Consider the following 13,279-nt stretch of genomic DNA (forward strand, 5'->3'; position numbering starts at 1 on the left):
TTTTATCTCCTATGCAGGTTTCCTGTTCTTGGGGGCGGGACCATCTCTCATGTACCGGTGCTGTCATGGGGAAGGGAAAAACATCTGGTGTCCTCACCATAAAATTCAGCATCCGAAGTACGCAAAAGAACATCTTGAAACTGCCTTCAAACTTGCCACCATCACACCCATCCTCAAAAAAACTAACCTTGACCCAACTGCTATGCTCAGCTATCGCCCCATATCACTGCTCCCGTTTGCTTCAAAGCTCCTTGAGCAGCATGTCCATGCTCAACTTTCCTCCCACCTCTCATCTAACTCTCCTTGACAACCTCCAATCTGACTTCCGCCCCCACCACTCCACCGAAACTGCCCTGACAAAAATTACTAATGACTGAGGCTACTTTCACACTAGCGTTAACTGCAATACGTCGCAAATGCGTCGTTTTGCCGAAACTACGCATCCAGCAAAAGTTCTTGCTGGATACGTTTTTTCGTCATAGACTAACATTAGCGACGCATTTGCGACGCATTGCCAAACGGTGCGTCCGTTTTGCGACGCTTTGGCGTGTGGTAGCGGACCGTCGGGAGAAAAAAAACGTTACATGTAACGTTTTTTGCTCCCGACGGTCCGCTTTTTCCGACCACGCATGCGCGGCCGTAACTCCGCCCCCACCTCCCCGCACTTCCCCGCACCTCACAATGGGGCAGCGGATGCGTGGGAAAAATGCATCCGCTGCCCCCGTTGTGCGGCGGAGACCACGCTAGCGTCGGGAACGTCGGCCCGACGCACAGCGACGGGTTGTTCCCGACGCTAGTGTGAAAGTAGCCTTAGAGTACCGTCACACAGTGAAATTTCCATCGCTGCGACGGCACGATTCGTGACGTCGCAGCGTCGTATGAATATCGCTCCAGCGTCGTAGACTGCGGTCACACTTTGCAATCACGGCGCTGGAGCGATGCCGAAGTCCCCGGGTGACCAGGGTAAACATCGGGTTACTAAGCGCAGGGCTGCGCTTAGTAACCCGATGTTTACCCTGGTTACCAGCGTTAACGTAAAAAAAAAAAACAGTACATACTCACATTCCGGTGTCTGTCCCCGGCGTTCTGCTTCTCTCCACTGTGTAAGCGCCATAGCCGGAAAGCAGAGCGGTGACGTCACCGCTGTGCCCGCTTTCCGGCCGGCAGGCGCTCACACAGTGCAGAGAAGCTGAGACGCCGGAGGACAGACACCGGAATGTGAGTATGTACTGTTTGTTTTTTTTACGTTTACGCTTGTAACCAGGGTAAACATCGGGTTACTAAGCGCGGCCCTGCGCTTAGTTACCCGATGTTTACCCTGGTTACAAGCGAACACATCGCTGGATCGCTGTCACACACAACGATCCAGCGATGTCAGCGGGTGATCAAGCGACGAAAGAAAGTTCCAAACGATGTGCTACGACGTACGATTCTCAGCAGGGTCCCTGATCGCTGCTGCGTGTCAGACACTGCGATATCGTAACGATATCGCTAGAACGTCACGAATCGTACCGTCGTAGCGATGGAAATTTCACTGTGTGACGGTACCCTTAGTCACAGCCAAAGCTAACAGACAGTTCTCCATCCTCCTCCTTCTTGACTTGTCCTCTGCTTTCGACACAGTCGATCACTGCCTACTGCTAGAGATTCTTTCTTCCCTTGGCATCAAAGACCTTGCCCTGTACTGGATTGCCTCATACCTGTCCAACCGCACATTTAGCGTTTCCCACTCCCACACTACCTCCTCATCCTGCCCTCTCTGTGTTGGAGTCCCTCAAGGCTCTGTCCTAGGGCCCCTACTTTTTTCCATCTATACCCTTGGCCTAGGACAACTCATAAAGTCCCATGGTTTCCAGTACCACCTGTATGCAGACGACACTCAGATCTAACTCTCTGGCCCAGATGTCACCTCCCTGCTGTCCAGAATCCCGAAGTGTCTGTCAGCCATATCCTCCTTCTTCACCTCTCACTTCCTAGAACTCAATGTAGACAAAACCGAATTCATCATCTTTCCCCCACCTCACGTATCTCCCCTACCCGATCTATCTATTATGGTAAATGGCATCACGCTCTCCCGCACCTGAAATCCGCTGCTTCGGGGTAACTCTCGACTTTGCCCTGTCCTTCAAACCTCACGTCCAAGCTCTTGCCACCTCCTGTCACCTCCAACTCAAAAATATTTCCAGAATCCGTTCCTTCCTCAGCCCACAATCTACCAAAACTCTTGTGCATGCTCTCATCATCTCCCGCCTCGATTACTGCAACACCCTCCTCTGTGGCCTCCCAGCTAACTCTTGCACCCCTCCAGTCTGTCCTCAACTCTGCTGCCCGGCTAATCCACCTCCTCGCTACTCCCCTGCTTCTCCCCTCTGCAAATCCCTCCACTGGCTCCCAATTCCCCAACGAATCCAGTTCAAACTACTAACATTGATCTACAAAGCCATCCACAACCTGTCCCCTCCCTATATCTCTGAACTAATCTCCCAATATCTTCCCTCACGTAATCTTCGATCTTCCTAAGACCTCCTACTCTTCACACTTATTCGGTCCTCACACAACCGCCTCCAAGATTTCTCCCGAATATCCCCCATCCTCTGGAATTCCATGCCTCAACACGTCCGATTATCCACCACCCGCGGATCCTGAAAACCCATCTCTTCAGGAAAGCCTACAGCCTATAATAACCATGCTGCCGCCTCACCACCGCCAGAGCTGCTGCCTCACCATCGCCAAGCCGCCGCCTCACCACCTCCAGAGCCGCCGCCTCACCCCTACCTTCTGTCTCTTCCCCACTATCCCATAGAATGTAAGTCCGCAAGGACAGGGTTCTCTCCCCTCTGTACCAGTCTCACTGTAAACCTGTTTACTGTAAACGATATCTATAACCCTGTATGTAACCCCTTTCTCATGTACAGCACCATGGAATTAATGGTGCTATATAAATAAATAGTAATAAAATAATAATCTAAACAAGCTGATGTGTTTTGGAAGCAAGTCCTATGGTCCATAAGGTTAAAATAGAACTCTTTGACCACAATGATCAGAGGTATTTGTGGATAAAAAAGGGCACAGAACATTTCACAGGTAGAGGGAAGAATGGATTCAGTTAAATTTCAACAAATTATTGATGCAAAAATAATACCATCCATAAAAAAGCTGAAGCTGAAAAGAGGATAGCTTCTACAAATGGATAATGATCCTAAACATATTAAAATCCACAATAGACTGCCTGAAAAGGCGCAAGCTGAATGTTTTACAATGGCCCTCACAGTCCCCTGATCTCAACATCACTGAAAATCTGTGACTAGACCTCAAAAGAGCAATGCATGCACGATGACCCAGGAATTTCACAGAACTGGAAGAATTTTCCAAGGAAGAATGATCGTACCTAGTCCTGATTTTGCACCTGTGTACCTTCACTCATGACCCTATACTTGTGGCCATCCTGTGTTCCTGTCCTCCTTGGGGGTCAGATGGAGTAACACTTGGTGTCCACCTAGAGCCACGTCTAACTCCACCATCAGGGGCTCTAGCAAAGAGTCAGGTGGTCACCTGTAACACTTTGCTAAGGCCATGGAACTCGTTGACTCATACCTTTCCATTCTCGGACCTGTACTACGAGATGACCTGTCAGATCAGCAAGACAAGGTCCTATCTTGCCTGCAGACTGTTAAAACCCATCTCGATGCTCTGACATCGTGACCGCATCCGCTCCGGTTCAATCTGCAGCAACTTTGGCAGTGAACATCCAATCTACAAGTCATGTTTCAAATCCTAGACTCCGTCTGTCTGCATCACCACGTTTGGACTAAGATCATAAGAAATGCAGAGGTTTAATCAACCAGTGCTCACTGCAGTTTGACCTGTTGGCCCACCAGTTTTCCTCCGATCAGGTGAAGGTAGCCTTTCTAATGTCTCCTCTTGGGAGTAGAGGCCCTGGCATGGCTCAGCCCCTTGTGGAAAAAGATACAATAATCTCAGACCTGCAAACCATCCTGAAGGTGTTCTGCAAGCTGTTTGACAAACCAGGCCATTACGACTTCTGCCTTATCCCTCCTCAGACGTCACGCCAGTCTGGCTGTAGGCCAATACCAGTGCATCTATTGTGGAGAAACCGGCTATTTCATTCGCTCTTGTCCCAAGAAACTGGGAAACTCCTAAGCCTAGAATTGCTAGGAGAGGCTACCTGGGCAAGAGCAATTCCTATCTGCCATTGATCCTGACCGTATCTGTGACTTGTGGAAGTTCTCGGTTCGTTGAGACAGTTTATCTAGATTCCAGTGGGGAAGGAAACTTCATACAGCAAGCAGTGGTAGATCGCTATCAGATCCCCATTCAACAACTCCAGGATATTAGTGTCATCTGTCAATGGGAAGCCCTTATCCAAAGCCACTCGGGTGGTCACTGAGCAAGTAGAGCTCTGTATAGGAATGCCTCACACTGAGATCAGTGTGCTCCCTAGCCTGTCAGGTCAATCTTGTCCTGAAAATTGTTTTGTACCCGTATGGGCAGTCTGGCCGCTGGTGGTTCCACCTTGTCGCCTACTGATCATATGCGGCCGTTTTTGACAAAATAGAAGCATAGACGTTAGCTTCACATAGTACAACTGCCCTATAGACCTGCTTCCAGAATCCTCCCCACCATGAGGCCGTATTTACCCTCTGTCCTAGGCAGAGACCCTAGCCATGTCTGAGTATGTCAAAGAAAATTTGGCTAGGGGTTTCATTCAGAAGTCCTCTTCACCAGCAGAAGCCGGCTGGACTCTCCGACCTTGCATTAACTAGAGGTGACTCAATCAGATCATGGTTGAGAACAGGTATTTGTTGCTATTATTGGATTTCGAAGTTGTTCGACCGCCTCAGAGGTGCTAGGATCTTTACCAAGCTGGGTCTGCTAAGGCTACTTTCACACTAGCGTCGTGCACTGCATGTCGCAATGCGTCGTTGTGGAGAAAAACCGCATCCTACAAAGTTGTCTGCAGGATGCATTTTTTCCCCATAGACTAACATTACCGACGCAGTGCCACACGTCGCAACCGTCGTGCGACGGCTGCGTTGTGTTTTGGCGCACCACCGCCACAAAAAACGTTACATGTAACTTTTTTTGTGCGTCGGGACCGCCATTTTCGACCGCGCATGCGTGGCCGAAACTCCGCCCCCTCCTCCCCGTACCTTACAATGAAGCAGCGGAAGCGTCTTAAGACTGCTTCCGCTGCCAACGCCGGGCATTTTCTTCACAGTATGCTTCGGTACGTCGGGCCGACGCTACTGTGAAAGCAGCCTAAGAGCTTACAATCTTATCGTTGAGGAGGTGAATGGAGGATAGCTTTCAACTCCTATGACGGTCATTATCAATTATGCCGTTCGGTCTCAGTAATACCCCAGCTGTCTTCCAAGAATTTCTGAACATCTTAGGAGACCTCCTTTACACTTTGTTGTGGTTTACCTTAATGAGATCTTAATCTTCTCTGCAGTCCTCCCCTTTTCTCTCCCTTTCCTAGGTTATATCATCTCGGACACAGGCCTAGAGATGGAACCAGAGCAGGTGTCTTCCATCCTTTGGGGGTGCAGCGCCCTGACATCATTAAAACTATCCAGTGATTCGCTAACTACTACCGGCAATTAATTCCACATTTCTCATCTCGGACCACTCTCATCTATCCATAACCCGTACCTGTGGGATCTTCCCCAAGCCTTCTCTTCCGCTGGAGTGCAACTACGCAATTAGCGACCGAGAGTTGTTAACAAAGATGGCACATTTCACTGTTAGCAGGTCTTTCGTCCACTCCAGAAATTGCAGAGAAATTCATCCGGCACATCTTCTGTCTTCACAGATTCCCTCGTCAAATCATGTCCGATTGAAGTATCCAGTTCACGTCCAGATTCTGTCAAGCTATGTGTAAACTTCTGAATGTTGTCCTGGATTTTTTTGTCTGCATACCACTCACAATCCAACGGATAGGTAGAAAGAATTAACCAGATTCTGGCCAATTTCCTGCGGCACTTCACAAACGCATATCATGATGATTGGGCCAAGCTCTTACCATGGTCAGAGTTCTATAACAACCACATAAGTGAATCTTCTGCAAGTTTTCCATTCTTCATTGTTTTTGGGCAACAGCCAGGAATCCCTCTGCGGGTGTCGGCCACTTCTGACTTACCAGCAGCCGATGCTTTTACAAAGGATTTCGCGAAGAAATGGGAGGACACTAAAGCCACTCCAGAGAGGACGTCTTAGCGTATGAAGTTGTGTCCCTCCTGAAGCCAGTCATATCAAGCCGCTTCTTCAAGGATCCTGATGTCATGCCTGCTCCCACCAGCTCTGAGGATGTCTTCAAAGTAAAGACTATCTTGGCCTCGAAGAGGGTGAGAGGAAAGACATTTTTCTTAGTTGATTGAAAGGGATTTGAACCTTAAGAGAGGTTGTTGGAGTCCAAAGAAAATATTATTTTTCCACTTCTACAGAAATTCCTTGCAGGCTTAAAGAAGAGGGGGTACTGTTACAGCAGCGCCGGCGCTCCTGCATGGATCCCCTTCCTCCCCCAAGCAGGGAATCTGGCTTGTTCACTTGCCTATCCATGCTCCTCCGGCGTCTGCTTTCTTCCAGGACCTGCGCACAGCATGCAGGTCTCCTGGGAGTGGTTGGGGTGCGCGATTCCTGCATCTTAAGGCGCCTGTGCTGCTAAAAATGACCCTAGCCAATAGTTGGGAGGCGTTTGGTATATAAGGCATCCTCCCTTATTGGGATGCCTTAACAACTTTAATCTGTGTATATCCTACTTGTTAGGTCCGTGTACCCGTGCTCTCTGATCCTGTCTGCACCTGTTCCTGTCCACACTGCTGCACCCACACCTGTATCCATCCTGACTGTGCCTAGTCCTGCTCAGTCTGATCCTGCATCTTTTTACCTGCACCTGTGACCCTGTACCGGTAGACGTCCTGTGTTCCTGTACCAGTCCTGCTTGTGACAGATCCTGCACCTGTCTCCCAGCCGTACACTCCTGCTAACCAGTTTCTGGGCGATCCCGCTTTTTATGTCCCCCTTGGGGGTCAGCTACCACGACTCCGTGGGTCCATCTTGGAGTAACACCTGGCATTAATCTGGAACAAAGTCTAAACCCACCATCAGAGGCTTTAGCGAAGTCAGGTAGTCACCTAGTCCGCCTCTCCAGGCTCTCCCCAGGACCACACATAAAAGTGGCCTGCATACCTACTGCTCATGTGCAGTAGCATGCAAGAACAGAAGACTGCCAGAGACAGGAAGTGCAGCAAGTAAACAAACAAGCTTACACCAGTGAACGAATAATCAGAAAATGCCTAAAACAGAAAGTAGGCTATTTTGAGAGATCTTAATTGACATGTGAAGAATGGAATATCATATTATAAAGATTTTAAAAAGTGTTGCAAATCCCCTGTAAAGGATTTGCTGTAAAAGCATTAGTCCCAGATTCAATAGAACATCAGAGAGTTTAAGAAGTTTACCCCACCTCGAATGGTCAAAGCAGTTTTGGCAGCACAAGGTAGAACTGCACAATGTTAGTCATGTGGTTTTAGTGTTGAGACTGATACATTTTATGTCCTGCTAGCTAACAATATTTGAACACTGTCTGTGGTCTGCAAATTAAATCTCGGACAAAGTCTCTGTAACCAATAAAATTCAATAATGTCAGCTATCACTAGTAACATACCGGAAAGGGGAAAAATTATAGATCCAGTTAGCACAGACTCTGAAAAACGAATTTTATGTTGTTGATTCCGCAAAGACATAATCACCTCATGTTCCTGGAGGAATATCAGAAACAAATGACAGAATATATAATTTTATGTGTGAATAAATATTTATATACGTACACACCATATTGTACAAATGTTTCAGGTAGTTGAAAAAATACTGCACTGTAAAGAGTGCATTTTATTTGATAAAAAATAATTTATCAAAGTGAATGAAAAAATAAATCCAAATCAATATTTGGTGCGACTGCAATTTGTGCAAAATGTACCTAGAATTGATGCTGCTTTGAAAACAGTTTTTGAAGCAACTTGGCAGGAAGGTTGTTCAAAACATTTTGGGAAACTAACCACAGATTTTCTGTGGCTATATGATCCTTTGGTCTCTTCATGTAATCTCAGACAGACTCTAGGATTTTGACATCAGGGCTCTGTGGGGGCCACACAATCATTTCCATGATCCTTGCTCTTTCTGTTAGGTGTCAAGTTCCCGCCTCTGCACAGGGGGAATCTCGAACCATCTCGGCTGCGGTCTCCCATTCTTCTGCAGCCACAGTGGAGCCTGCTCAGCGGAGACATCGGTCCCAGCGTCTGGCTCAAGCTGATACTGTGCAACTGGTTACTGCCATCCTTCCAGGCTCTGCCTTTGTAGCCAGCACTGATCAACAGCGAGCAGTTCCTTCTGGGACTAAGTCCTGCTTTTTCCATACTGAGCATGCCCACGGGACGACCTCCCATTGGAGGTTGGGGGTCACATGCTCAGGTCCTGTTGCGGCTCCTATTGGACTATCTGGAAGGTCCCCTAGCACTGCCGCTATAAAAGGTTCGCATGGCCATTCGCTAGTGTATACTTGAAAACGTGTGTGTGTGTGTGTGTGTGTGTGTGTGTGTGTGTGTAGATGTGTGACTGTCGCTCTTTAATCATCCCCCTTCCTAGTGTTGTTGACTGCTCGTGAATGGTGGATGCTTGCTATCTAGCGCACCGACAGTGCTACCTGCACCTAACACATGATACAGCATCTGATTGCAGTGACCGCCAGTGCGGCGCCGTGTGTTAATAGAGCGCTTTCCTGACCCAAGTCTGGGTGGTTAGTGGCGTCCGCCAGAGCGGCACTGCACGCACTCTTGTGCATTTATTGTTTCTGTTTATCTCTGACACCCCAGTAGCGGTGTCGAGCGCAAGAGGTCTGGAGGAACTCTTTCCCTGAGTCTTGGGATAGAGTTCTGTGACTCCTTGCTTGCGCTCTTTGTGCGGTACTGCGGCCCTGTGACGCAACAGGGTTCGCTTCCTTCATACCGGGTGAAGCTAACCCATGTGTGTATCCACATTATACTGCCAGATATTCCATCAATACTCAGCAGCAGGTTCCATCTCTGCACGGTGGACCCCGGGCTGCGAATTCACCTTATACCATCTTCCTAATTTGGTGCGTTCTGCTAGCCCTAACACTTCCTTACACTAAGTATAGTTCTCAATTATCTTGACTGTATGGCTGGGGTTGTTGTCCTGCTACAGAATAATTTTAGAGCCAATCAGATGTTTCCCTGGTGGTATTGCATGAAAGGTCAGTATCTGCATTTATTTCTCAGCATTGAGCACTGTAGACACAGTGGTTGGCCAAGGTAACTTAGTGCAGAAGATGAGACACATCGGGAGGTATTTATCTATCATGCATGCAATACCATCAGGGAGGAATCTAACTGATTGCAGGTTGTTGTCCTGTTGCAGAATAAATTTGGAGCACAATAATTTCCTTCAGCATAAAGAAGGTCAATCCTGTAAGCAATAACATGGCCTCAATAGAGCACTGATCTCAGCATGATCAATGCTCAGCATGATCAATCAAGTCAGTTGTGGATTACATAAAGAGACTGAAGGATTGGCTCAAGCTAACCTCAATAAACGATCTGTGGTTAGTTCTCCAAGATGTTTGGAACATCCTCTCAATTTCCTGCAAAAACTATGTACATGAGTAGCCTGAAGAATTGTTGTTTTGCAGAAAAAAGGGTGGTCACACAAAGTATTGGTTTGATTTATATTTCTCAATTATTCATTCTCATTGCATTTTTCTCAATAATCTCTGATTTGAAAGCATTCCTAATTTGCGGCACCGCAACTGCTGGTGCTTCTACAGAGCTCACTCGGGATGAAGGATCCTGCTCCTCCTCAGTGCTAGTCCTTCTATTTCAGAAGTCAACTTCTGTCAGCCTTTTTAGCACATGCGTAGTAAAACTACGAAAAAAGAAAAGGAAGAAACCACGTATGGTATTTTTTTTTTTTTTTATGCGAGGCACTATGATGGCTGAAAAATTTAAGAATAGTCAGACATAAAATTGCCTGTATTTTGCAAACTGTTGTAAACTTGGCTCAGATGCTGAAATACTATTCACAGATTTACATTTTAAATTACTAAATGAGGATGGGTTACTTGCTGATAATTTCCTCCTTATAAGATTAGCAAGTTCAGACCTTTTTCCTCTAGGAATAATATATGGCTCTAGGCTATGTAACTATTTTCTCTAAATTAATAGTCTGGTCATTTAGACTTGCAAGCAATAGCAGGGCTTCTTATAACAAGTAATGAATTCCTGCTGGCTGGTGTATTCTAGAAGTTGCTGTATTTTTTTTTAGAATGGAAAGAAGAAATACGCTTAGGTAGAAAACATCATGATTAGGTTCCTGTACCTGCAAAGAATTGCTCACGATCACAGTGGTGCTCCAATCCTCTGCCAGTTTTGCATCTGGAGGAGCCATTATTATTGCAGCTTCTGGTTGAGGTGAGGATGATTAGGTACACTCAAAAACAGAAACAACTGAAGGAATAAATGATTACATAGAACATAAAATATGTTGACTCTTATAAAATCTCTATCAAGACCTTTTTAGGCCACATACACACGCTGCGGATTACTCTGCAGATTTTTCCGGACTGATTTTGGTAAATCCGCAGGTAAACCGCACTGCGGATTACCTGTGAAATTACCGCATTTACCACGTTTTTTTTTTTTTGCGGATTTTGTGCGAATTCTTATCATGGAGCAGGTGTAAACCGCTGCAGAATGCACACAAAGAATTGACATGACGCGGAATAAACAACGCTACATTTCCGCGCGGTTTATTCTGCAGCATGTGTGCTGCAGATTTTGTTTTCTATAGGTTTATATGGTACTGTAAACGCATGGAAAACTGCAGCGAATCCGCAGGGCCGGATCCGCAGCAAAATCCGCAACGTGTGCACATTCCCTGAAAGGGATGTTTTCAGTTATAACAACATATAATGTATCAATAGGATAGGTGGTAACTGCTAAGTCCCTCACTGATCCCCAAATCAGGAGAAATGTGTCCCCTGTTTAACCCACTTTACATACTTATAACTCTGCAATGCTATAACATATCCTATTGATTTTGAGATTTGTTTTTTTTTGGGACACATCATACTTTAAGGTAATGGTAAATTTAAGTTGATATGTTTACATTTATTTCTAAAAATATCAGAAATTTGTCAAATTTCCAAAAAATGGCCATTTTCAAACTTTGAATGATTATCCCTTTAATTCAGATGGTCATACCACACAAAAATATGAATACATAACATTTTCCTCATGTCTGCTTTACTTTAGCACCATTTGTAAAATGTTTTATTTTGTTGGCATTTTACAAGGTTTAAAAATGTAGCAGTGATTGTCATGATATGTACTTTTGCCCTGTCCTGTATTTGAATAATATGCCATTTGATGTATGTAACTGTTCTCTGGTTTCTATTAGCTGTAATTTATGTATTTTCTTGTGCTGGGAGTTCACCTGTAACAATATGTCTCCTTCCCCCAATACTTGCAGCCCTAAGCTATAATGTAATTAAGCTTTGTCATCATCACTAGTGAAGGAATAGCCATTCTTCCTCACAGCAGGTGGCTAGTCAAATGTACATACTACATAGACTAAGTGGAGCCCACCAGTCTAGAATCTTCTGATGGACCCAACCATTGAATAGAAGGTGTGACCCCTACCCCCTTCATGGGCGGATCCCAGGAGCTCAGACAATCCATTCTTATTTTGAGATCAGATGTTAGTTGATCCTTGAAGAAGGAGTGGGGATTCTTAGCTGAGGCAAGACCCCACGTCCATCTGGGACTGCGGAAGCGAACGGGGCGAGACTTGAGCTGAGGACATATCTCATCGTTCGTGGGATTGTTTTGGGATCCCTTGGACTCGTGTGGACTATTGCTTTGTTAGCTGGCGCAAGGATTATCGGGAGGTGCCCCCGAACCTGTTCCATTGGACTAATTGTGGACTCTGTAGATCTACCTGCATGTGTTGTTCCAGCGTTCTTGATAATAAATCTGTGGAATCATCCCTTGGCCTGTTGTCCCTTCTTGCTCTGCCGTACACCCAGTCACAGTAATTTTATCTTTTTTCAAAGAAATATATATACATACATACACACAGTGGTATGGAAATGTACAGTGCAGGAGTGATATCAGTTAAGAATTGGGATATAACAGACTTGGTAAGCAATGTGCATGCAATATATTCTGTGTATATTGTATTCATGGCAGTGAGAAGCCTTACTGGAATCTCTTGTGGACATTCCTGCAATGTCCGGAGCTCAGGGCTCAGTACAGGTACTATGGAGAGTGCCTTATCCTCTGGCGTACAGGAGACAGTGGACATAGAACCACATGAAGGGAAGGTAACTGATCCCAGTGTAACAGGCCAGATTAACCCCCCACCCAGAATATACCCAGGTTTAAAGTGGCCTAGGACAGATTATACCCCTCCGGGTCAGAATATACCCCAGCTGCTGTAGATCAGATTTTTCAGGCTTTTGAGAACCATTGAGTGATATACTCAACAGAGCCCCAGGCAGCAAACAGGGCAGAGACAGCGAACCAAGACCCAGGCAGCGCACAAGGGGGCAGAGACAGCTCACAGGGGCCCTGCGCACTGTCTCTCCCCGTGCGCTGTCTGGGGACCCCTTCTTGAGTATATCACTCAATCCTGTGCAATGTCTGGGGTCCTTTGCGCTCTCTGGGGCCCCATGCACTGTATCTGCCACCCTGTGCACTGCCTGGACCCCGTTATTACGTGTATCACTCAATGGTTCTCAAAGGCGTGAAAAATTTGATCTACAGCAGCTCGGTATATTTTGGCCCTGGAGGGGTATAATCTGGCCTAGGCCAATTTATACCCAAGGGTATAGTGTGCTGCCTTGGGCCCCGTTCGCCATCTCTGCCCCCTGTGTGCTGCCTGGGGACCGGTGCGCTGCCAGGGGCTCCTGTGTGCTGCCTGGGGCTCCTGTATGCTGCCTGGGGCCCCTGTAAGCTGCCTGAGACCCCATTCGCTGTCCCAAACCCCCCGTTTACGTTTGTTTCCAAAATTGTGCTGATGTAAAGTAAACGTGGGAAATGTTATTAAATCAGAGAATGGTGTCACACACGATAGTTAAGTGTACAAAAGTTAGAAAATTGCAAAATTTTCAAACTTTTGGCCAAATTTCAATTTTTTTCACAAACGTAAGTTATATTGAAGAAATTTTACCACTAACATGAAG

General features: G+C 46.4%; 1 protein-coding gene across 2 annotated transcripts in view; it reads right to left on the bottom strand.

Moving 5' to 3' along the window:
* Positions 1-10,544, bottom strand: part of C8H1orf146 (chromosome 8 C1orf146 homolog) — a 31,330-nt gene extending 20,786 nt beyond the window's left edge. For both annotated transcript variants that reach the window (XM_077278167.1, XM_077278165.1), the window contains exons 1-2: positions 10,414-10,544; positions 7,688-7,781 (exon numbers count right to left, since the gene is read on the bottom strand). In XM_077278167.1, the coding sequence (XP_077134282.1) occupies positions 7,688-7,781; positions 10,414-10,482 (163 nt within the window). In that variant the 5' untranslated portion in view covers positions 10,483-10,544. The remainder of the gene's footprint in view (positions 1-7,687; positions 7,782-10,413) is intronic.
* Between the last annotated feature and the right edge of the window lie 2,735 nt (positions 10,545-13,279).

This window comes from Ranitomeya variabilis, chromosome 8 (genome assembly GCF_051348905.1).
Source record: "Ranitomeya variabilis isolate aRanVar5 chromosome 8, aRanVar5.hap1, whole genome shotgun sequence".
NCBI lineage: Eukaryota > Metazoa > Chordata > Amphibia > Anura > Dendrobatidae > Ranitomeya > Ranitomeya variabilis.